General features: G+C 52.7%; 9 protein-coding genes across 9 annotated transcripts; 7 read left to right on the top strand and 2 right to left on the bottom strand.

Moving 5' to 3' along the window:
• Positions 1-410: 410 nt before the first annotated feature.
• Positions 411-2,997, top strand: VPS74 (Vacuolar protein sorting-associated protein 74; the record flags this gene model as incomplete). Its single annotated transcript, XM_062948115.1, has 4 exons — positions 411-677; positions 756-1,002; positions 1,088-1,539; positions 1,602-2,997. 4 exons carry the CDS (start codon positions 411-413, stop codon positions 1,689-1,691), a joined length of 1,056 nt encoding a protein of 351 aa, XP_062799520.1. The 3' UTR covers positions 1,692-2,997.
• On the bottom strand, positions 2,451-4,734 carry QC764_508580 (uncharacterized protein). The gene is made up of 3 exons (XM_062948114.1): positions 4,545-4,734; positions 4,381-4,464; positions 2,451-4,302 (listed from the first exon to the last, which is right to left on the bottom strand). The coding sequence occupies exons 1-3, from the start codon at positions 4,563-4,565 to the stop codon at positions 2,839-2,841; spliced, it is 1,569 nt and encodes a 522-aa protein (XP_062799519.1). The 5' UTR covers positions 4,566-4,734; the 3' UTR covers positions 2,451-2,838.
• A 162-nt stretch (positions 4,735-4,896) lies between these two features.
• Positions 4,897-8,035, bottom strand: EXO1 (Rad2 nuclease). The gene is made up of 2 exons (XM_062948113.1): positions 7,318-8,035; positions 4,897-7,261 (listed from the first exon to the last, which is right to left on the bottom strand). The coding sequence occupies exons 1-2, from the start codon at positions 7,476-7,478 to the stop codon at positions 5,263-5,265; spliced, it is 2,160 nt and encodes a 719-aa protein (XP_062799518.1). The 5' UTR covers positions 7,479-8,035; the 3' UTR covers positions 4,897-5,262.
• A 404-nt stretch (positions 8,036-8,439) lies between these two features.
• Positions 8,440-9,053, top strand: TMA16 (translation machinery-associated protein 16; the record flags this gene model as incomplete). Its single annotated transcript, XM_062948112.1, has 2 exons — positions 8,440-8,833; positions 8,905-9,053. The coding sequence occupies 2 exons, from the start codon at positions 8,440-8,442 to the stop codon at positions 9,051-9,053; spliced, it is 543 nt and encodes a 180-aa protein (XP_062799517.1).
• A 2,444-nt stretch (positions 9,054-11,497) lies between these two features.
• QC764_508555 (uncharacterized protein) lies at positions 11,498-11,836 on the top strand (the record flags this gene model as incomplete). Its single annotated transcript, XM_062948111.1, has 1 exon — positions 11,498-11,836. One exon carries the CDS (start codon positions 11,498-11,500, stop codon positions 11,834-11,836), a length of 339 nt encoding a protein of 112 aa, XP_062799516.1.
• A 400-nt stretch (positions 11,837-12,236) lies between these two features.
• Positions 12,237-13,575, top strand: MAM33 (Mitochondrial acidic protein mam33). Its single transcript, XM_062948110.1, has 2 exons — positions 12,237-12,827; positions 12,892-13,575. The coding sequence occupies exons 1-2, from the start codon at positions 12,472-12,474 to the stop codon at positions 13,424-13,426; spliced, it is 891 nt and encodes a 296-aa protein (XP_062799515.1). The 5' UTR covers positions 12,237-12,471; the 3' UTR covers positions 13,427-13,575.
• A 440-nt stretch (positions 13,576-14,015) lies between these two features.
• Positions 14,016-16,067, top strand: QC764_508540 (uncharacterized protein; the record flags this gene model as incomplete). Its single annotated transcript, XM_062948109.1, has 1 exon — positions 14,016-16,067. The coding sequence occupies one exon, from the start codon at positions 14,016-14,018 to the stop codon at positions 16,065-16,067; it is 2,052 nt and encodes a 683-aa protein (XP_062799514.1).
• Positions 16,068-16,268: 201 nt separating this feature from the next.
• QC764_508530 (uncharacterized protein) lies at positions 16,269-20,522 on the top strand (the record flags this gene model as incomplete). The annotated part of the gene is given in 7 exon segments (XM_062948108.1): positions 16,269-16,641; positions 16,694-16,977; positions 17,029-17,252; positions 17,335-17,359; positions 17,419-18,003; positions 18,092-18,678; positions 18,691-20,522. The coding sequence occupies 7 exon segments, from the start codon at positions 16,480-16,482 to the stop codon at positions 20,520-20,522; spliced, it is 3,699 nt and encodes a 1,232-aa protein (XP_062799513.1). The 5' UTR covers positions 16,269-16,479.
• Positions 20,523-21,573: 1,051 nt separating this feature from the next.
• Positions 21,574-22,537, top strand: QC764_0084380 (uncharacterized protein; the record flags this gene model as incomplete). Its single annotated transcript, XM_062940843.1, has 2 exons — positions 21,574-21,833; positions 21,935-22,537. Exons 1-2 carry the CDS (start codon positions 21,780-21,782, stop codon positions 22,535-22,537), a joined length of 657 nt encoding a protein of 218 aa, XP_062799512.1. The 5' UTR covers positions 21,574-21,779.
• Between the last annotated feature and the right edge of the window lie 82 nt (positions 22,538-22,619).

The raw sequence follows: 22,619 nt of genomic DNA, 5'->3' as shown, positions 1-22,619 counted from the left end.
GACGCGCGGAAACGACCGCCCGCTTGTTCCATTGATCTGCTCGACCACCACCGCACCGACGACGACAACGACGACATTGATACATTGGTCTCCATTCTCTTCCAGACTCAAAACGGGGCGGTAATCCTGATAGCTAGGAAGCTTTCTACGAAGACCCAATCAGCAACCGAGTAAACCAATCGCGAATTTCACTCTCGGACCAATCTAGGCCTCCCCATTTACACTACACTACACTACCCACCCACCGCCTCCGGAGCAACGAAAGCAAAGCGGTCGAATTTCTTTTTCTTCCACAGAAGAAGATCAACAACGGTCTCTCACGGCCGACGAACCACCGATCCACATAACATTCTACAAATACTACGTAGCATAGACAGACAAAACCGAAACACCCTCCCTCCCCCAAAAAAATGTCAACCACATCAGGCCTAACGCGCCGGAGAGGCGGCCCCCCCGCCGGAGCCGGTGCCACGGGCGGCGCATCCACCCCGACAGAAGACAGCGGCCGCAACTCGTCGGGCGGCGGCGGCGGCCCAGAAACTTCCTACGAGTCGGGGGAGAACGGTCACCGGATTGCGTTTGACCCCCGCGACATCTCGGAGAGCGCCGAGAGGTCGAAGCAGCCCAAGTTGACGCTGATGGAGGAGGTGTTGCTGCTTGGGTTGAAGGATAAGCAGGTATGTTTTCCCCCTCCCCCCCCAAATAACAAAGCAGTGGTGGTTGGTGGTTGACTGATTTGGCGTCGGGTGTGGTAGGGTTACCTCTCCTTCTGGAACGACAACATCTCGTACGCCCTCCGCGGCTGCATCGTCCTCGAGCTTGCCTTTCGCGGGAGGATCTCGATGCAAAAGAACGCTTCGAGGAGGAACCTCCCGCTGCCGGACAGGGTGATTGAGGTGGTGGATGACACGTTGACGGGGGAGGTGCTGCTGGACGAGGCGCTCAAGATGATGAAGAGCAGTGAGAAGATGAGCGTGAGCAGTTGGATTGACCTCATGTCTGGTAAATTTTACATCCCCCTTTCTTTCTTTCTTTTCTTTCTTTCTCCCGTTTTGTCACGAATACTAACAACAACCGCCACAAAAAGGCGAAACATGGAACCTAATGAAAATCGGCTATCAACTCAAACAAGTCCGCGAGCGGCTCGCCAAGGGCCTCGTGGACAAGGGCATCCTCCGCACCGAAAAGCGCAACTTTTTGCTGTTTGACATGGCGACCCACCCCGTCGTGGACGGGGGCGCCAAGGAGGAGATTCGCAGGCGGGTGCGCAACGTGTTGACGCAGCGGACGGTGGTGTTGAACAATTCGCAGTGGCTGCCGGAGGGGCTAGAGTTTAGGTACTTGAGGACGGTGGCGATGGTGTGCGCGGCGTACGCGGCGAACGTGCTGGAGAACGCGCTGAGCACGCTGGGGCACGAGGCGAGGGAGAAGGCGTTTAACCAGACGGATGAGCTGCTGGCCGAGTACAGCCAGTGGCCGTTTGGGAGGGGGGCGGTGAGGAATGATATTGGGGAGAATCTGCCGGGGGTTATTACGGAGGTGAGTACACTGGGGTGAGGGGGGAGATTGGGGGGATGATATGCTGACAGGGGTTACAATAGGAAGTAAACAAGGCAAAGGACAAGGAGCTGCAGCTCGAGGTTGTGGCGGCTTGTTTGTGCGTTTTTACGAGGTTGGATTCGCTGCTTTAGTTTGTTGGTTTGGTGGGAGACTTGGGCTGTGAGAACAACGACAACAGCATCCAGCATTCGACATGTGGAAATTCAACACGCAGCGATGCGGTCGACGATGACGGTTACCAAAGCTGGACCGCTGGGGCTGGGTAGAAATCTGGAATCTGGAAGCAGGCATGGAAGCAAGGGGGGACAGGCTACAAAAACATTGGGTCTGAATGGGGGATGGAGATATTCAGCTGGGGAAGAAAGGGGGGGGGGGTGGAGGGGGACAAATTACCATGTCAAACGATACGTAATGTAAGGGGTGGTGGGACGGTAGGTGGCAGACAGACAGACAACAAGCAGAAAAGGGGCAGGCAGGCAGGAAAGCGCTTTTTTATTTTTTATTTATTTTAGAATTCTGTTTGTTTGGTTTGGACTGCTGCCGTGGGCTATACCACCTTTTTATTTTTTTTTCTTCTTTACTTTAAAGTTTAGGTTTTTGTATGGTTTTTTTATACTATTGAATGCTGCTCTTTTTTTTTTCTTCTGGCTTGTTGTTTGCAATGCGCTGGAAAAACAAGACGGGAAATGTAACTGGTCTGGCTGGGTGGAGGTTGGTAGGTAGGTAAGGTAGGTTGGTACGTTGTAGTTGGCTTTGGTAGGGAGCAAAAATTGGAGTTTTTCATGTTTGTTTGTTTTGTTCCAAAGGTTGTCATGATATGTATGGTCTGTCTGTCTGTTTAGTTTCTTTTTAATTAACGTTTTTCAAAAAACAAAAAAAAAAAAAGGACTTGACCTGGATATTGGCTGGGGAATTCCAAAGGAGAGTTATATCATTCTTTTCCTTTTTGCCTGCCTACACGCCTGTTTCCGAGGATATATATCAACAACGCCAGCCGACCGGACAAGTGTGTTTTTCTCGCTCCCCTTTCCACTTTTCACCTCCTTCCCCTTCACCTATACCCATGTTTGATGCCACTCAAACAATGCAAGCAAAAAAGCCCAAACAGCGGAACAGGACAGAGAAGAACCAAAAAGAGCATATATACATAAGCAACCCCCAGACGCCCAAACCAAAAACAAAAACAGCCGAATTCCCCCCCAAGAAAAAACACACAAACCCGCTTGTTTTGATCCCTGCTGCTGCACCCCAACATCGCCCAGCCCTGCAGAACCCCTCCTACTTCCCCTCAAACCCCGGCCTCCCCCCCTTCTTCTTAGTCTGCACCCCCTTCCCCTTCTTCCCCTTCCCCTTTCCCCTCCTATTCGCCATCTTCTCATCCTTCCTCTTCTGCAAATTCTCCTCCCTCTTCTTCTGCCTGTCATGAATACTCTTCTGCACCCCCTCCTTCCTCTCCTTCCACTCCTTCTCGCTCTTCTTCTTTCCCTTCTCCTTCCGCTTGATCGCCTTCTTGAGCAGCGCCTCATTGTCAATCACCTTCTCCCCCTCCGCCCTCTTCCTCGCCGCCAGCCAAGCCTCCTGCTCAATCACCTGCTTCTGCTTCTCCTCCGGCAAGTTGGCGATCCTCTTCTTCTGGTTCTCTAGCTTCAAAAGCGCAGTCTTCGGGTCCGAGGGGCCCTTCTTCTTGGCGGAGCCGGGTGTCTTTTCGTAGGCGGCGTCGTGAGAGAGCTGAGTGCCGTCCGAGAAGCGAAGGCGACCAAAGGCAAAGTTTGTCTCGACATTGTCGTCTTCTTGGAGGAACGAGGACAACGCGGGCGAGTCCCGGGCTGTGGCGAGGGCAGCTTCCCTCTTCTTTTCCTCCTCAATCTTGGCCTGCTTGCGCATCTCGTTCTTGCGCTCCTTACGCTTGAGCGCGAGTTTTCTCCGCGCTTCGAGGAGGTCTTCCTTGTTCTTGATCACATTTCCTTCCGAGTCGGCCGCCTTGCGCGCGATCTTCAGGCTGAGGAGCTTGGCGTTGAGCTTCTCCTTAAGTTTCGCAATGTTTTCCGGGTTAGCTGGAGTTTTGAGACCCTTTGGCCTTTCGGACGGTGGAACGGCCGAGGAGATGGAAGTCGTGCTGCTAGCGGCTAAAGAGTCGGTTCTGGCGGCGTCGGACGCCGGGGTATCTCTCGTGGTTTCTGACGTGTTGTCGTCCTCCTTTGTGACCAGACCCGAAACATCAATAGGAACCATTTCGTCATCCTCGCCATCGCTGTCGGGGGCTTCGGTAGATTCCCGAACAGCGGGCTCCTCATCCCTCTTGGTAGCAGCCTTGCTTGGTGCAGCCGCTTCCATCTTTAACCTCTTGGCCTCCTCCTTCTTTTGCTTCTTCGCAGACTTCTTGGATTCCTTCGTGGCCGCATCTTTGCTAGGGGTTTGCCCGACGGCTGGATCCTCGGCGACGACCTTTTGCTTCTTGACAGGCGACTCCTCCTCTTCCTCCTTGGCGGCGGGTGTATCCTTTCTCTTCAACCCCTCGAGCGGCTTCTCTTTCTCGATACCCTCAATCTCAAAGTCGTCGTCCTCGTCGTTGGAGTTGTGGCTATCGTCCTCATCCTCGAGCTCCTTCAGCTTGCGCTTGTTGCGCGCCTTCTCCTCCATGAGATCCTTGGCGTTCCGGTGACGTTCACTGTCGGGGTCCAACTTGTTGCGCTTGGCGGCCCGGGCTTCCTCCTTGGTCTGCTTCTTCTTCTTCCACTGATCCTGTTGCGCGGGAGAAGACGCAGGTCAGCTCGGCTCAGGGCAGGAAATAGATCAAGACAAGAAAGGGAGGCCACGTACACTGGTATCCTCCCCATAGTACAGTGTTCCGGGGATGAGCGACAACAAGCTGTTGAAGGCCTGGGAGTTGCCGCGGAGACGCTCCTAGAGAGGGAAAGAGATGGGGGTTAGAGATAGATTCGCGGGCTTGGCCCCAACTGGTCCGTGGTAGGTGCTTTGCGTACCTGCAATTCTTCGTCCGCCATCTTTTTTGCGCTGTTGATTTATTGACAGTGACAGTGGCGATAGCGCCGGGAGAGTCGGGGTCAGGAAATCCCAGTAGATGAATTGTCTGGGCGGGGGGGGGGGGCAGTCGTTGTTGCAAGGCGGCTCGTGGGAAAAATGGGTGAAGTGGGCAGTCTGGGGAGATTTTTATCGCCGTTGATTTTTTTGGGTCAATGTGGAGCCCCCGTCCCTTCCCCCACATTTCGTGCAGATGTTCTGCCGGGCGGTGAATATTGGTGTCTTGGCATTGGGTGAGAGCCTCATCTCACGCCTCAACTCTTCCATCTCACAAGTCACAATGGGACTGAAGAATAATTTTTGGATGTTTTCTTTGATATTCACCTATCTCTTACACTTTTACCACACTCCCCTGCTGCCTCTCTAAGACCAAACCGCAAGGAAAAAAACAAAAACTAAAACTATATGAACGCCATACATGTGTATGCTGATGCTGACTACAAACGCCCTTTTACCCATAGTCTTTAACCTTGTTTAAAAAATACTTTAATTCGTGCCCTTCAACGCCTGGCCATGTTTTGTTCCGATGTCATGACAACCCTAGCCTTACTTTCTTGTCCTGACCCAAAAGCCCTCCCCCCCCCCTTCAAAATAAAAACTGGGAGAGCCAAACCCCCAAACGCCAGCGCTGTGCACAGATAGCTTCATAACTCGTACAGTTCAGGTGTACTTGAACCGCGACAAATCCAAACCGCTGTTGGAAACATTGGAATACTTGGTACCCTCCTCCTCATCCTGCTCGAGCTCCCCATCACTAGAGGGCAAAATCAAATCTTCGCTGCCAACAGGCTGGCTCAGGGCCTCAATCTCGGCCAAATCAGCACGAGGCAGAGGAATCGAGGCGGGGTTGACCGAAAGCGAGCTCGATCTCTTGGAATACGTCGAGAGCCTGGTGGGTTGGAGGACCGAAGAAGAGACGACCCGGGGCTTCCCGCGCTGCAAAGCCTGGAAACCCAAACGCTGGAGAGGCGTCAAAATAGGGGTCTGAGAGCTGCTAGATGTGCTGCTCTTCGAGCTGGAAGGTGTGTTCATCATGTTGCAAGACCGGTTCATGAGACCCGAGGGCTTGCTCATGGAACTAGAGGGTGTGCTCATGACAGTGGAAGGCGTACCCACGATGCTAGAAGGCGTGTCCATGGATGCGGAAAGCATGCTGGGCGCGGGCGAAGGCAAGCCGTGAACGATGCGGGTGCCAGTCATAATTTCTTGGTTGCAGATGCTGCGGAAAGCCTCCTCGACCGAATCGTCCGACCGAATATAGTCGGCTCCCTCGGTAGATGTGAAAAACTTGCTCTTCACAGGGGTGTTGTTGTCTGTAAAAGTGGGAAGGTCGTCATCACACAAGCGCGCTTTCTTGGGGGGCCTCGTAGTCGATGTCGACGGGGTGCCGTCCTGAAAGATGTCGACAACCGGGCCAGTGGTCTTGCGGCGGTTCGATGAGGTCTCGTACGTCGCCAGGAGGTTCGAGACAGGCTCGCTTCTCCGACGGCGTTCTCCGCCCAGGGCAGCCTCGAGATTGACATACCGGCGAGATGGGCGGGTCGCCTCCTCCACGCCCGCAATGTATGGGCGCGGAAGAGGAAAGACGATCGGACGAGGGGAGTTGCTGGGCGAATTGTTCTGGCTGTTGTTGGTGAAACAATTGGCGTCCATCTCGCCCAAGGGAATCCGTTTGTGCTTCGCAAAGTACTCGTTGATTGGTTTGCCGGGCGGTTTGCCAGGATTTCTCGTCGGCACAGTGACCGGAGCCATGGTCTGACTGATCCTTCTCTTACCAGGGGACGGCGGCGAGGTGAGAGAGGACGACGGGAGGACGATCCGCTTCTTGGTGATGGGGTTGACGTCTCCGGCGGCAATGGCCCGGGCCAATTCAGTCTCGACCGGAGCACCGATGAATGGCATCTCATCGACCTTGAGAGCGGGTCCGGGCTCGGTGAAGAACACGATGTCCTTCTTCTTGGGGCAAAAGACTCTCTGATGCAAAAAGGTGAGTTCGGCCTGCTTGAACTCTTCCAAGTAGTTCTCGGGAACCCTGTGCTTGCCCTCGAACTTGAGCATCTGAATGATGCGCTCAGGTGTCTTGTGCTTGCGGATCAGTCGGTAAGCTGTCTTCAGGCCGATGTTGTTAACAGCGCCCAGATAGTCACAGCCGCTGAGAATGGCCATGTGCCGGAACTCGGCATCCGTCCAACCGGTCAAGGAGATCTCGCGGACCAAACAGAAGTCTTTTCTCTGAATCTCAACACACTGACCGTGCTGATCCATCTTGGTCAACAGGCGCTTCGCACCAAACACCAGCATATCCGAATCCTCAGAGACAATGCCGCTGATAACACCCTCACGCTCCAAGTAGACGAGCTGGGCATCGGCTTCGTAGGGGGCGACAAGGTACGGGACACCGGCTTTCTTGAGTTCTTCGATGAGATGACGAGCCATTTCCGGGGTGACGTCGATGGCCTTTTGAAGCTCGAGGTGGGCTTTCGAGGGTTTGCCGGCTTTCAAGAGCTCGAGGCCAGTCTTCAGACTCTGCTCACGACGCTGCTCACGCGAAGACTCAGTCTTGGCCTTGCTGGGAAGAAAGTCGCCGTCAAAGACTAAATAGGGAGTGACACCATAATACTTGAACATCCTGACTCGGTGCATGGCGAAGTCGACATATCTCATGACAATGTTAGCGATCCTGGCAGGCAGTGAAAGGGAAAATGAACGACTTACTTGCGAGTGGGCTTGCCCTGGGCTAGTTCAATGGCACAGGCAATGGCACCGCGATGGAGCCAGCCGTAGCCATCGACACCAAAGGTCTCGCCAGCATACTTCTTGAGCTCGGTGGTGCGGTGGATGGACTTGAGGAGCGGGAAAAGGCCTTGGATACCCATGGTGGAGAGATCGGCCGAGGCAGTTTGAGAACAGTGGCCGAAGATGTCGAGATTGTTTCCGTGATGTGAAGGAAACAGGTGGGTTATTTTACAATCTCTTGTCCATGAAGAATTGCTGTTGAAGGGTTGATCTCGAGTCGAGACTGTTGGTGGTGATAAAAAGAGTCGAGATCAAGAAAGACGCGCTTCCTCGTTCAGTTGCAGCAGGTGCAGCAGAAAAAGCAGAAAAACCCGTGGGTTGCCGAGGGCGGTGACGCGTGCTGTAGCCCTATTGCTGAAGTTGAACAATACCAAAAGGCGATGCTGAATAGAAAACAGAGCCCTTGGAGAAGCCAAACAACAGTCGCTGGATTTTCAACAATGCTCTGGTACTGGCTGATCAATGAGATGCTCCTTCCCAGGACCTCGCGGGCGCTGCAAAATCAAACTATTAACGGGGGAAGGCGCGACGCGTCGGTTGAGCAGGGACGTTGCTCCCCGCGACGGTCCACACGCCTGTCACTTTAATGCGGGGTCTGTAGGGCTTCTGGAAGCCTGGGGGTTCTGTCCAATTGCGTCACTGGCATTGGCTATTCACGGGCATCGCAGGAGAATATTATTCACTGGCAGGCACTAGTTGGGGTGGTCCATTGTGTGCTCTCGTCTGAGGAGCAACAATCCAATGTTTACTCTGTGATGTTGCTCTCAATACGGATAGCTTTTTCGACTTTGCGCCCCCTCTTCCCACATCAAGGAGCAATGCGACCCTCCAGCATCCACGACCAGGGTTAGGGGTCCTGCAGCCACTTAAACCTTATCGCGGACAGCCCCACCAATATCTATTCCGCCCCATCGAAAAATTCCCTGACACTTGCACCTCTCAACGACAGCAGTAAACACAATCACACAGCAACGCCTCACACAGCAACGCCTCACACAGCAACGCCTCACACAGCAACGCCTCACACAGCAATCATTCAAAATGGCCAAGACATTTGAAAAGGAGAGGAAGCGCATCGCGAAGAAGAAGGGCGGCAAGATTGAGGCTCTTCACGCCAACAGCAGAAACGCCAAGCGACTTCACACAGCCGTCATTCGTGATGACCGTCTGAAGGCTCTTGCTGCTGCCCGCAAGAAGCAAGACAAGCCTCTGATTCGCCGTACTCGCTTCTTCTTGGAGGCCGCACGCGAGAATGAGCTGAAGCCTCTTGATGAAGCTGCCATCCAGGCCAAGATCCTAGAGTTTGTTGGGCAACACAACGAGGAATATGAGGAGATCAAAAAGACACGCCGTGCCGGACGCCCACCCAGCACAAGAGAGGATCTGCTGAAGATGGCCATTGAGGCTCTTGAGACGGAGCACAAGAATGGTTTCTGTAAGCCGAACCTTATTACCATGACCGCCTGACTTTTTGACTCAAATGAGCCGAGCTGACCTGTTCCACAGACCTGCCCGATCTCTCTTCGGAGAAGAACCTCGAGATGCTTGAGCGCTGGGACGGGTCCAACTGGGCCTTCCTCACAAACGTGACCTGGGTCAAAATCTCCGCCGATGGCACGACTAAACCGTCAAGCTTCCCTCCCCAAGGTCTATGAAGCATGCCGTGCGGCAGAGAGTAAGTTTGTCATCTTGGCCCACCTCGACCACATAGGCCGCATCCATGACACAGCCTTCAACCACCCGGACCGGCTGCACTTGCTCCATCCTTTCGTGTCGGCTCGGAGAATGCTGTCTAAGACAACTCCGAAGGCACACTCTCGTCGGATTATGACCAAATCGGCGACGGCGGATAGTGTGGTTCAGATATGCTGTGTCTGTCTCTGTTGTCTCTCGCCATCTCCTTCCCAGCAGTCCCCAGCCAACAATTCGTCCTCGATCTATCTCGAGAAAACTTCCCGGTCCTGTCCTATCTTGAATATGCAACCCGCCAGAGCTTCCATGTTCCGGAAACGAAACATGGCCTGCCCATTTACTCCGCACTTCAAAGCCACTACGCAGACGCACGCACGCAAGTAAGCAAGCAAGCAAGCAAGCTGCAACGCACGAAAGGCACGTTGGAGTAAGCCACGCCACGCCATGCCAACAACGCCCTGCATGGCATGCTTTCGAAACGCGGCCAATGTGCAAAGAATCTGTAGCCTACCGCTCGAACAGCTGGGGCCGGCCTTGTGTAAAGTGGTTTTGTGAAGCACTCGCGGGTAGCAGATCTTACCCGTCTCCGTCGCTCCGGGAGGGGAAGAAGTGGGTGTCTGCCTGCCAAATGGTTAGCTGCTGCGGTACAACCCACCATTTTTCCATGACCGTCAGCACGACGAAACTGCCCGGTACTGTGGTGTTCTCCCCTGCGGTGGGGGCACAAGACGAACGACTTGTGGGCCATCTCCTGCTCTGGTTTCCGGAACGGCAATTGGATGTGGGAGCGGGGGTAGCGAGGGTGACACACGCGCGGCTGCTTGCCGCCGGGACCCAACGGGAGAGCTTTTGGTAGGAGAGGGGGGAAGTAGCAGAATTATTAATCGAGTCATGAATATGAGACCAACCGGGTACTGGGGCAAGAACTTTTCGGCTTTCTTGTTTTTACGCTTGTCTTTGACTGCCTGCTGCTGCTGCCTCACCTCGGGACTGAGGGAAGATGTTTGTCTTATGACTAAAGTGCAGTGGAAGTGTCTTGTTTCTTCTTTTTTTTTTCTCCGCTGCGGAGTGATGTGATGATGTTTTTTGAGAAGATATGTGTGTATCACATGGAAGAATGGGTAACCTCCTTGTGTTCTGTCCTTGTCTCTCTCTCTCTCTCTTCCTCTCTCTCTTTGCTTTTTTTTGTAGGATCTAACGGCATATGCCATTGCCCTTTTTTTGCTTGAACCCGATTCCCGAACGATAGTGATGACCTATTACTTCCGACCCCCTTGGGGGATTACACATCTTTTCTCTCTGCTGCCACAGAAGGATGTATCGTCTGGGCATGATTGGAATATTAGGCCGGGTATGCCACCTACTTACCTTGGTTGTTTACCCTGCATTCTTTGGCCGATTTTGTGTAATAGCAGTTTTTTTCTCTCTCGAACAACACACAGGGTTGATGAGAGATAGATTGAAAGGGCGGTGCTGTTTGGTGGAGATTTGATCATGATACAAGAGGTGCAGGTGTGAGAGATGACAAGGATGAGGCTAGGGTGCGGGTACCCGTGGCTGTTCGCCCCTCAAGGCGAGACCTAGGTGGTGGTGATGAGGGGGAAGGGGGGAACATGGGAGGGGTACCCTTCGATCTTCGGGATTGGGGGGAGGATGGGATGATGGAAGGATTTTCCGCCGGGAGGAAGGTGGTGTAGCTGTTGTACACACTGCTGCTGGGATGGGGATCGGATGATGGGTGGTTGCGTTGCTTGGGTTTGAGGTACCTCCTGGTGGTGAGGGAGGTTATTTATATACACCATTGTAAAAGGGGATGGAGGGGAAAGGGTATATAAATAGGGGGGGGGGGAGTTGATCGACGTAGGGTTTGGGATGGATGGCTGTTTTGTGTTTTGTTATCCTTACGTTTTACTTAGGCTACATCATAACCGGCTTCACGATTGGTACTCAGTCAGATCATAGAACTGATCTACAATACTTTTTTTCACCTTTTAAAGATACCTACCTACCTTACTTACCTACCCATACCCCACGTTGGGGGGCGGGCGAGGATTTGACGGTACACCATAGACGGATATTCACCATTTCATATCGGGTTGTTGTCGATCAGTTCGGTCATCGACTCTTTGCTGCTCATCATCGGCGAGTGAGCAGCCGATCTTCGTCTTACAGTTGCTCTGTTCTGTATCACGAGACTCAGGGACGGGGACAGGTTTTACGCTGGCGGGCTGGATACCTACCTTAGCTGACCTGACCTGATTTACCTTGTCAAGAAATCATCCTTGTTATATCCTATCATCACCGAGCCAAGCCGGTATCTCTCTTGTTCAAGGTATGCCCGTCGTCTCTTTTGACGCCCTCCCTTGGCAGTATCACTAACTCACACACCCTAGACTAGAAAGCGGAGATGTGCACTTACACAACCCACGTCCGGGTCTGCGGGTCCTGCCGCTGCGAGGATACAGTCCTTATCTCAGAAAAGCTCTGCCCGGTCGCCCAAAAAGCGAACGGCATCTTTGGGGCGTGTTTGGAAGGGGTGCTGAGCGAGAGGGATGCGACGAGGCATTGGTGCTGGCAGTGCAAGGAGAGTGTGATTCCCAGTCCGCCGCCGGGGTACGCCCAGTTGCAGCAGCAGATGCAGTATGGCTATCAGGGGAGATATGGGAGCGGGAGCGGGCACAGGAGGAGAGGGAGTGTGGTGCCTACTAGTAGCAGTGGCGGTCAGAGGCCGAGGGCATGGAGCTGATTTTCTTTCATATCATAAATGCTGTTTTTTTTTGTTTGTTTTTGTTGTTTTTCTTTGTGGTGTTTCCACCAGGCTGGCTCGGAGAGACATGAGAAGAAGGAGGCAAGATAAAATATCCAGCTGGCCTGGACAGGGATAGGCAAAGGCGTTGATGGATTACACAAACGGGATACCAAAGGGGAGATTATAAGCAACGGCGTTATGATGTTTAGGTATTGAATCTTTTTGATTCTCCAGAAATTGACAGAACCTTTCCAATATTCTAAGCTCCAATTGCTTGCTCAAGCATGTTCTCGGTCCCACCTTATCTCTTATCAATGACGTATAACTTCCCTGATTGGACAACGGATCCCAGCCCGGGTCCATGCTCCCTTTGACTTTTCTGTTTTTTTTTTTTGCCCTCTAGAACTCGCCATCCATGTGCCATCCCACTTCGAAAAAGCACGGGCCACCCAGCGCTGCCAGCTCCCTCCCCAGCTTCTGAGAACTCAAGAAGAGCTTGAGCTTATCCAATTCCTTATCCTACCCGTGTAAACCTAAATTTTCCCAACCCATCCCACCTCGACTTTTTTCCCCTTCCCATCGACAACCTCGCCTTCGTTTCTTTCTTCTCACCCCCAAAACCTTCCAACAAAATGATGTCCCTCCGTGCCATCGCCCGTGCGGCCCCCAGAGTCCTCGCTCGCCCCTCCACCCTCAGACCCGCCGTCGTCAGAACCGCTGCCGCCACCGCTGCACGCCCCTCTTTCTCCATCACACAAAAGGCTTCGGCCGCCTTTTCCACATCCGCCTTGAGACGGGCGCCCGCCGGCGAGGTGGACGAGGAGCTCGCCGCCAAGCTGAGCTCGGAGCTCGAGTTTGAGACTTCTGTCAAGGAGGGCGAGACGCTGCCGGCGAGCATCAAGGATTTCTTGGAGAATGGCCAGTTTGAGCTCAAAGACGTGCCCGGTCAGCAGGATGTGTTTTTGACGAGGAACTTTGGGAATGAAAAGTATGCCTCTCTTTACTATCAAAACTTGTGAGCGCCAAAGCTAATTACTGAATTTTGCTAAAAGGATCACCGTCTCCTTCTCCATCGCCGACCTCTCCTCGTTCCAAGAGCAAAACTTTGAGGACGACGCCCTCGCCGATGAAGAGTTTGAGGAGATGAACGACTCCCGCGGGAACGGCAAGTCTGGTGCTGCTGATTTGGCTGAGGAGGCGGAGGAGGAGGATATGGAGGGTGGTGCTGATACTGATGCCATGCCCTGCCGGCTGAACATTGTCGTCGAGAAGCCCGGCAAGGGCGCGCTCAATGTTGAGGCGATTGCTCAGGATGGCACCGTTGTTGTTGAGAATGTCTACTATTACAAGGACGCCAAGCTTGCACACAGCAGCAGCCCTGATGCGGTGCATGCTGCGCAGGATGCCTACCCTGGCCCTGCGTTTGGGAGCCTGGATGAGGACCTTCAGATCTTGCTGGAGAGGTATCTAGAGGAGAGGGGCATCACGCCTGCGTTGGCGCTGTTTGTGCCGGATTACATGGATATGAAGGAGCAGAAGGAGTATTTGGCTTGGTTGGAGAATGTGAGGGGGTTTGTTGAGGCTTGATAGATTTGAGAGTCTCGAGTTAAATGATGAGGTTATGATTGGATTGGGGTAGGGGGCGGGGTCATTTTGAGGTTTCTGGGAGGGGTGGAAAAGGAAGCCTGTGGATGTGATGACATGTAATTATATGAAAGTAAACTAACTCTACTTGAATGAATTGTAAGATATGGATTTGGGAAGGACATTCTTTTGGTTCACAGATATGAGAGCAAAGAATATTGAGTTGAGTTGTTTGATGTGAGCTGGGGATGGTGGTGTTTGACTTACACACCCCTGTTTGGCTTAGTCATGTCACTCACCTAGTGTGGTTGGGATGGGTATGGTCCGATTTGCTCGGTCTCAATCAGGGGGTGGGTGAGCGAGCTGAACCTCTGGGGAAGTGCCTGGCCACCACCCACCCCCAGCTGCTGCTTGGAATTTGTGATTCAATTTTGTTTTGTTTTTTTTTTCAGCTTGTCTTGTCATCCATCACCTTTGCTTTTCTCTTCACGTATCGTTTTCGTTTTATTCTTTTTTTTTTGGAGCACCGTTATGGCTTTTTGGTTTGCGCAACGTTAGTTTGACAAACGGCAGCCTTTACTAGTGGGTGAAGATGAGCGGCAACACCCTCACCCGCAACACTGGGGTGGCGGCTGACGAAGACGGCGACGTTGTTTTCAGCAACAACGACAATGGGAGGATCGGACGTGGGTCGAGCAGTTCGAGCGATGGGCTGAGAAAGGGGGGCAAATCCGGTGTTGAGGTTCGGCACCTGGACGATGATGATGACAACAGCAACGAAGAGGCTCAACTTTTACACTCTGACAGCGAGGATGACGGGTTGGAACTAGACGAGCTGACGAGCCCGGGTTCTGATGTCGAGAACCGACCCTTCAGGAAGTCAAAGTCGCGGCAGCAAGGGAGGAAAAGACACCGGTATTGCGACTGGCTTTGGGGTGGTCCTGCGCCTTCCAAAACGCAGAGGATTGAACCGAGGGCGTGGCTGCTGCCGAGACTGCAGGCGGGGTTGGTGGATGTTCTTGACTGTCTCTTCCCCCAGAAGTGGCAAAAGGGGATGTTGTTAGTGGGGTTTGGGATCGTGTGGATGTTGACTGTTGTCGTGCCGGTGGTGTTAACCAAAGGAAAAGTGGTGGCCGATGGGCAAGAAGTGAAGCATCTCGGTTGTGTGAGCTCGCTTTGGGGGGGGAATGCAGAGTGTGGGTTGGACGGGCGACTGTGTGAACCGTTTGGGAATACGAGTGTGGCTTTTCGGTGTCCGGCGGATTGTGCGGGCGTGAAGCTGCTCAATCCACGGTGGGTGGGGAATCAGCAGATCAACTACCGGGCTTATGTCATTGGGGGAGGGGAGGGGGTTTATAGGGGTGATTCGTTTGTTTGTCAGGCTGGGGTTCATGCGGGGGTGGTGACGGATAAGAAGGGGGGGTGTGGGAGGGTGAAGTTGAAGGGGGAGTATTACCGGTTTGAGAATAGCACCCAGAATGGGGTGGAGAGTGTACAGTTTGGGAGTTATTTTCCTATGAGTTATGAGGTTGAGAAAGTGGAGGGGTGTGGGAGGGGGGATGCGAGGTGGGGCCAGTTGATTGTAAGTGTTGGGCTGAGTTTGTTGCTTGGGGCGGGGACACGGAGTGGGAAGGTGATGTTCTTCGGGGGGTTTACGGGGGTCTTTCTACATGTTGGTTTGGTGAGTGATCCGCCTGATATTGAGGTGATGAGCGGGAGGCTAGTACAGGAGTTGGTCGGGATTATGGTTGGGAGGCTGTTGCCGGCGGTGTTTGTTATGGTGGTTGTGTACTGGGCGATAGGGAGGAGAACGTTGGAGGGCGTGGATGAGGGGGCGAATTGGGAGAAGACGTTGCTGTGGATGGGAGGCTTGTGGTTGGGGGGATTGACGAATAATACTTTCGAGGCGTGGATTCCGATTTCGAGGCTGGAGGGACATGATCTGAGGCAGCAGCCTGGGGCGGTGGTGGCACTGGTGGTTGTTGTGGGGGTGCTGATTGCCCTGGGGACGTTGCAGGCGTGGCACTTTTGGCAAGAGGGGAGGTTGCCGAAGTTTTTGGCGTTTTATGCGGGGGCGATAGCGGTGATTGCGACTTTGGTGGTGATGCCGGGGTTGGAGCTGAGGCTTCACCATTATGTTCTTGCTTTGCTCCTACTACCGGGGACGGCGATGCAGACGAGGCCGAGCTTGCTGTTTCAGGGACTGTTGGTTGGGTTGTTTATCAACGGGGTAGCAAGATGGGGCTTCGATTCGGTGTTGCAGACATATGATTCCATCAGGGGGGATGGGCAGTATGGGAGTTTGGTGCCGGAGGTGGTGGCACCGTTCATTGAGACGTTGGAGATGGGAGTGAAGCAGGAGACGATCCATTTCAAGTGGTCGGCGTTGGACGATGTTGCAAGACTGAGAGAGAAGATTGAGGGCATCAGTGTGCTGGTGAATGATGTGGAGCGGTTTAGAGGGTGGTTTACAAAGACAAAGCTGGAGGATATGGTGTTTTCTTGGCCAAGGTTCAGAAAGGCTGATGAATACTTCAGATTCTCTTTTGTCGGGGAAGGAGGGAATACATTGGATTGGACCGAGGCGGGGACATGGTTTGCGAACGGGACCTGGAGCAAGGGCGTGGGTTTCTATAAGGTCTAAATTTCTCATATGTACCTAGCTAGAATTATCATTCTTTGCGCTGTCCTCGAACCTTTACTCTCAACCTCTGTCTCCGAATTCCATCACAATAAATGGCATAAATCCCACACAAAATCCAGACTTTTATGTGGGTATATTTCTGCCCGAAAAACGCACAAGCGATCTCCCCTCCCAATGCACTGCCCCCGAATAACTGGCCCACAACAAGCAAGTTCGAGGTATGATTTACAATATAATGTGGGGTTGACCTGCTTGTGAGTGCTAATTATTTTGTGGTGAGGGTGACCCGCTGCTGCCCTTGATGGGCCCAGAGTCCCCCGCATCGCCGCCTACCTACCTGAGCCGTGTTCTCAGCCCGACCATCGAACTTCTCCTTCCCGCAAGTAGGTAACTTTACTCTGCCTTGACCCCAATGGCTGAGACCATCGGTCTTGCTGCCAGTCTTGCCGGCTTGGTAACGGCGGGCTTGGCAGTCTGCAAAGGTCTAACGGAATATTACAAGACCTATAAAAGTGCTGAGAAGGACATCCAATTCCTTTGTGAGGAGGTCGACAATCTCACCCGAATTCTTCAGGTAGGTACTTACTCTGGGCGACACAGAGCTTTCTCGCTAACTAGTATGATAGAACCTTGACGCTGCTATCAAAGATGGTGGCAGTAGGCTTGAGGTGGAGGCCCCGGCCGAGGGGCCAGTTAAGGCTTGTCGTGATAGGATCACGGCGCTCGAGGAGGAGCTCAAGCATGTCACCGGTTCTGATAACGGGCGCAATCCACCGGTGGACAACATCAAGTTATTCACCAGATTTAAGCGGACACTGTATCCGTTCAAGGAAAAAACCTTGAAGGACTTGCGCGATAATGTATCGAAAGCCAACGAGATTCTTCACCAAGCTGCAACCTCCATTTTGATGTACGTCACCTCAGTTCTGTGATGCTCCTCAGCCACGCTAATATGGAACAGACGCCAGAACAATAGGATTTTGGATACAATGAACCAATACTACGAGAAAGAGGATTCCAAGGAGATACTGCGTTGGCTTGATCCGCCTAATCCGTCCCAGAGACAATTTATTGCCTCGTCCAAACGCAAGGACGACACGGGTGCCTGGTTCGTCGATAACAACGAAAACGAATTTTGGACCTGGAAGGAATCGTTACGCTCCGTGCTCTGGATACAAGGCAGAGGTAAGTGAAGAAGTTTACCGACAGGAGGAGCGGTCTATATGCAAATTAAACGGGGGCCAACTGACCTAGGATTTTCTTTCAGCGGGGTGTGGGAAGACTGTTCTCTGGCATGTAGCTAATAATTTCCTGGCGGTAAATGTAACCATGGCCACTGACAACTTTCCAGCTCCACGATAATCAACCACCTCATTGATCACTGCCAGCATCAGGCGACTTCAGGGATCGCCTACTTTTACTTTGACTTTACGGATGCCTCGACATCTCAAGATCACCACACACTCGTCCGGTCGCTCATTGTGCAACTATCGGCGCAAATGCAAAATCGTTCGGTAACACAACCCCTCAAAACACTATACAAGCGACACCGGAATGGAACAACACAGCCGACGGTGGAAGAGCTCTGCCAAACACTCCGTAACATCATCGAGTTTTTCTCGCCGTGTTATCTTGTTATCGATGCCGTAGACGAAAGCAAAGAGAAGGTGGAGTTTCTCAAACTCCTCAACATCATGGTCGGCCAATGGAAGCTGCCTCAACTTCGTGTTCTGCTTACGAGTCGAACCGAGCTCGGTGTGGAGATTCCGAAACGCGACTGGGATAGCCGCACCATATCTATTGAAAGCGGTCTCGGCGAGGACGTCAAACATCATGTCCTGGCAACACTGTCAGATGAAAATGGGATGTTCAGCGATTGGAATTCGCCCGAAAGAGACAAGATTGCAGAATCCCTTATTGAAGCATCGCACGGAAAGTGAGTCTGCTGCCAGCCAAAAACAAAACAAAAAAAAAACAAAAAAAAAAAAGTATCTTTCATAGCTGATAATTGTTGCCTGCCTCAGCTTCAGATGGGTTGCTTGCCAGCTTCAGGTCCTGTGGGGGTGTCATACCATCCAAGAACTAGATGAAGCTCTCAAGTCCTTACCCGCCACGCTCGAAGAGATCTACGAAAGGGAGCTCTTGACAGTCGAAGAGAGGAGGAGTCAAGGGTTTCGCCATATTTTGCAATGGTTGTGTTACTCAAAGCGGCCGCTGAAGCTCGACGAAATGGCCGAAGTGTTTGCGATTGACCAAGGGACGAATTCGCGGCCGCACTACGATCCCCGGCGACGGTTAGTAAATGCAACGAGATTCATTCACAAGCATAGCAATCTGGTCTCGGTGGTGCTGGTCAAGTCAAAAGGCGAGCCGCACAAAGAGCTGCGGCTAGCCCACTTGTCCGTCCGAGACTACCTTACAGGGAGCAAGATTGTCGGTTCGCCGGCGAAGATTTTCCATATAACGGAACTATCAGCACACCAGAGCATAGCGGAAGCGTGTATTGTCTACCTCCAGCAAATCGACACCCCAGAGGATTCCCCAAAGACCTACCCGCTTGCCCGATATGCTGCGCAGTTCTGGTCCTATCATGTCCATGTTACAACCACCGCTGCAACCACCGCTGCAACCACCGCCGCTGCGACTGATCAGTCATCTGGCACGCTGATAATTATGTCGCTGTTGATCATTGAACTTATCACTCAGGTTCTGAGAGTCTTTGGTCTATCTCCCACCATCTCCCAACAGCTTCTGGGGGAAAATGATGTGCACATCAACCTAAACTGTCTTTGCGTGGAGCTTCTCACCACCCCTCAAAAGTACATCAGGTATTTTGATCCAGACACGCCGTGGATTCACAATCCCGATATCTACCGGTCCGTCGAGTCGCTACCATCGGCTCTGTACTACGCTGCCCACGCCGGCCTGGCTGATTCAGTCAGACAGCTACTCGCCCAAGGGCTAGATGTTGATGCTGTAGGCGGCCGGTACGGGACAGCTCTGCAGGCAGCAGCCTGCAAAGGACATCGGGATGTCATCAAAGTGTTGCTTGCTAAAGGAGCCCAGGTAAACCAGTATGCGGGTGATTACGGCTACGCACTGCAAGGGGCATGCTGCTACGGCCATGAAGAGTGCGCGACACTGCTTATTGACCACGGAGCGGATGTTGATGCTCGAGGCGGAGAGCATCACACGGCGCTGCACGCAGCAGCGTTCAATGGATACGAGAAAGTTGTGAAGCTGCTGGCCGAGCGAGGTGCCACGATAGACGTTACCGACTCACCCAACGGCCGTACCGCCTTGATCGATGCAGCAAAAGAAGGGCAAACAACCGTCGTAGAGCGCCTTCTCCAACTTGGGGCAAACAGTCTGATCCGCGATATGGGCGGCTGGACGGCGCTAGATGAAGCGGCACCTGCGGGTTTTGACGCCATCGTCCGCATCCTCATCGAACACAACCCTTCCATTCTAACGTCACGGGACCTCGGCGACTATTCAGCGTTGGACCACACCGCAGGACAGCATCACGTGTCGACGGTCCGGTTGCTCTCGGAGATGGGCATTGACGTGAACTCAAAGACCAATGAGGGACGCACAGCCCTTTTCAAAGCGGTAAAATCAGGAAACAGAGCCGTCGTTGACCTGCTCATTCAGCACGGCGCCGTCGTGTCTTTGACGGACAGAGGGGGGTGGTCCGCCTTGCACATAGCTGCGCACCATGGGCAGGTGGAGGCGGGGGAGGCCTTGTTGCAGGCCGGGGCTCCGATCCATGGCGGCCCGGACGGCTGGACACCATTGCACATTTCCATACTGAGGAAACGAACCTGCTTTGTCAAGATGCTGCTTGAGAGCGGCGCCGACGCCCAGGCCAAGACGGTCAACGGCGTGTCAGTCATGGACTGCGTTGATCTCCATCACGAGTACCTAGCGGAGCCCGAAAAGGGGAGGCTCAAGATTGACAACATGTGGCTGACCAGGACGGGGCTACGTAGTGCGGCGAGTCATGGAAAGGATGCCCGGATCAGGGACCTGCTCGACCGCGGCGCTGACATCAATGCGAGAGATGAAGGCGGCTTCACTGCTCTCATGTGGGCTGTAGATGGCGGTCACTTGTCAACTGTGCGTCTCTTGGTCGAGAACGGCGCGGATCTGGACGCGCGGAGCGATCAAGAAGGCAACACTGCTCTCATGTTGGCTGCGATGCAAGCAAGCCCGTCATCGGTTATGCATCTTTTGGTGGAGCATGGGGCGGATGTCAACGTGCGGAACAATGACGGCGAGAGTGCAATGAGCTATCTTGACAAACACAAGCAAGCCGATTGTATAAAATTACTCTGCGAATATGGTTACAGAGAGGAAGAGACCCCGCGGGAGATGCCAGTCCTTGATCCCAGTCAGGAGGTCCTCCAAAACATCCGGAAGTTGCTGGAGGAAAGCATAAATCATGTTAGATAGAGTTCACGTCTAGGGAGGACAGTGGCTGAGAATGATGGATCATGCAGCCCAAGCGGAAAAAGGTCCAATGCATTTCACTCTTGAGGAGATGAGTTTATGAGCGACAAGGCGTGGGGATGACCCTATCACCCTCACCACAAAATAGTTGACACACACAAGTAGGTTTACCCATATCATATTGTGAATTATGCTTTGAAAGAATGGTCGTATGCTTTTGAAGATAGCGAATAGGCCTTTGAAGACAGCCGATAGGCCTTTAAAGAGAGTTAATGGGCCTTTCTGGTTAAAAGGCTTATGACCTAATTTGTCTTTTGAGGTATGGGATATAATATAATATAGGTTAACTTACTTTTGCTGGTCATTATGTGGGGCAGGGTGTCTACATAATAGTCGACCGAATCTCGATCCTGTCGACCTCATCTAGGGGCTTTGACCAGCCTGAGTGAAGGTTTACATTGTCATCCTTTTGCTCTGCTCTGTAGTTCCTCTCCATCTCATACCATAGCATCACGTTCTTCTCCTTAGTATTCAAATGGGAGCAGAATCAAGCCAGAAACATGACCGTTGCGAACTTGCATACATGGTAATATAAAATGACTTGATATGGGTGGTTAGGGATCAACAGAAACTGTCTCTGATGCCAAGACCAGGAGGTAAAAAAGGGGCTGCGTGGGGTCAGTCAAAATACAGTTGCCTGGGTTGCAAAGACATCCCTCCGATTAGAAGAGCACTTTCAGTCAGGATAAATCGCTCGCAGCGGTTTAGAGTGAAAATGCCAAATCACGACACCTCACCTTTGAGCATTTCTGAGCATAAGAAGGCCAAAAAACATGCTTCAACACCATTTTAAAGGAAACAGAACGATATGAAAGAGGAATAAAAAGTCAAAAACATACAACACCAGGGATTCCCCAGTGGTCACCCACCTGAGTACTGGTCTGGCGGTCAATTGCTTAACTAGGGGAGAGCGGACGGGATCCCGTGTATTCAACTGCCTATGGTCGTATGTGATACTCATGCTTACTTTTACAGCTTATCAAGGAAGCGTTGTGAGAAAATCACCATGGCCAACAACTCCCCAACAAAGCAAGGGACGACTGCTGTTGTTTCTCAACGGCATGTGCTTGCGATGATCTGATTGGCCAGATCGCTTTGGTTACACAACAAGGCATCCAACGGTCTTGGCATAACAAAGACTGCTTCAACAACATGTTCGATGTTCGAGTTGGCTGAAGTATTGTGTGAGGTGGAAAATTGATGGATAGTTCGAGTGCAGAGATGGAGGGTCGGCCCAAGGTGGCTCGCTATGCGGTAAGAAATGCTCTGATGAGAGATGGACTCGGGCTGGCATAACTGACAACATCAAGTGCGAGAGCTGTAAGAAGAGGAAGACAAAGTCAGCATCTCTCTAGGCTAGAAGCACAGAGATGGAAGCTAACAGTGAAAGATGCACCCGCGAAATTCCCAAATGCGCCGCTTGCAAGCCATGGCCTGGACCATGCAACTATGCCAGGCAGTTTCCCGACCCGGTGGCAGCTCCGGTGGCAGCTCCGTCGTCAGCAACCCTGGAACCAGCAAACATCTTTGTTAGCTCTTCTCTCCCTGACCGACTTGACCGAATCGAGGCCACGCTGCAGACTCTCACAGCCGCCGTGACAAAACTGCTCGCTGTCACCGAGGCCAAGAGCTCCCAAGAGCCAAAGCCCGAGTCAAACCCGGCAGCAAAACAACCAGACGAAACAGACAGATCAACGCGCTCAAAAGCAACATGCACTATCACGCCCCCCGCCATCTCCTCCCTCGACGAAGCCAACGCACATTTGGGAAACATCATCCCCAGCCACGACGACCACGACGATCACAACGACCACAACCTCGCCCTCCAAAACCTCACCGACCTATCCAACACCCTCACCTCCTTCCGCCTCGACATGTCCCTCGACCTCGGCCCCCACGACAACAGACAGTACATCGTCCCTCCCTTGAAACCGGCAACCTCATCATCTCCAGTATGATCCCCCATTTACCCCCTTTTCTGATCCCCCCAACTGACGCCAACAGAATTCACCCCTTAACCCTCTTCGCCTCCCCTTCTTC

Source organism: Podospora pseudoanserina, chromosome 5, assembly GCF_035222485.1.
Source record: "Podospora pseudoanserina strain CBS 124.78 chromosome 5, whole genome shotgun sequence".
Taxonomy (NCBI): domain Eukaryota; kingdom Fungi; phylum Ascomycota; class Sordariomycetes; order Sordariales; family Podosporaceae; genus Podospora; species Podospora pseudoanserina.
Note: the sequence above shows the minus strand (reverse complement) of the source record. Positions and strands in the feature narration are given on the sequence as shown.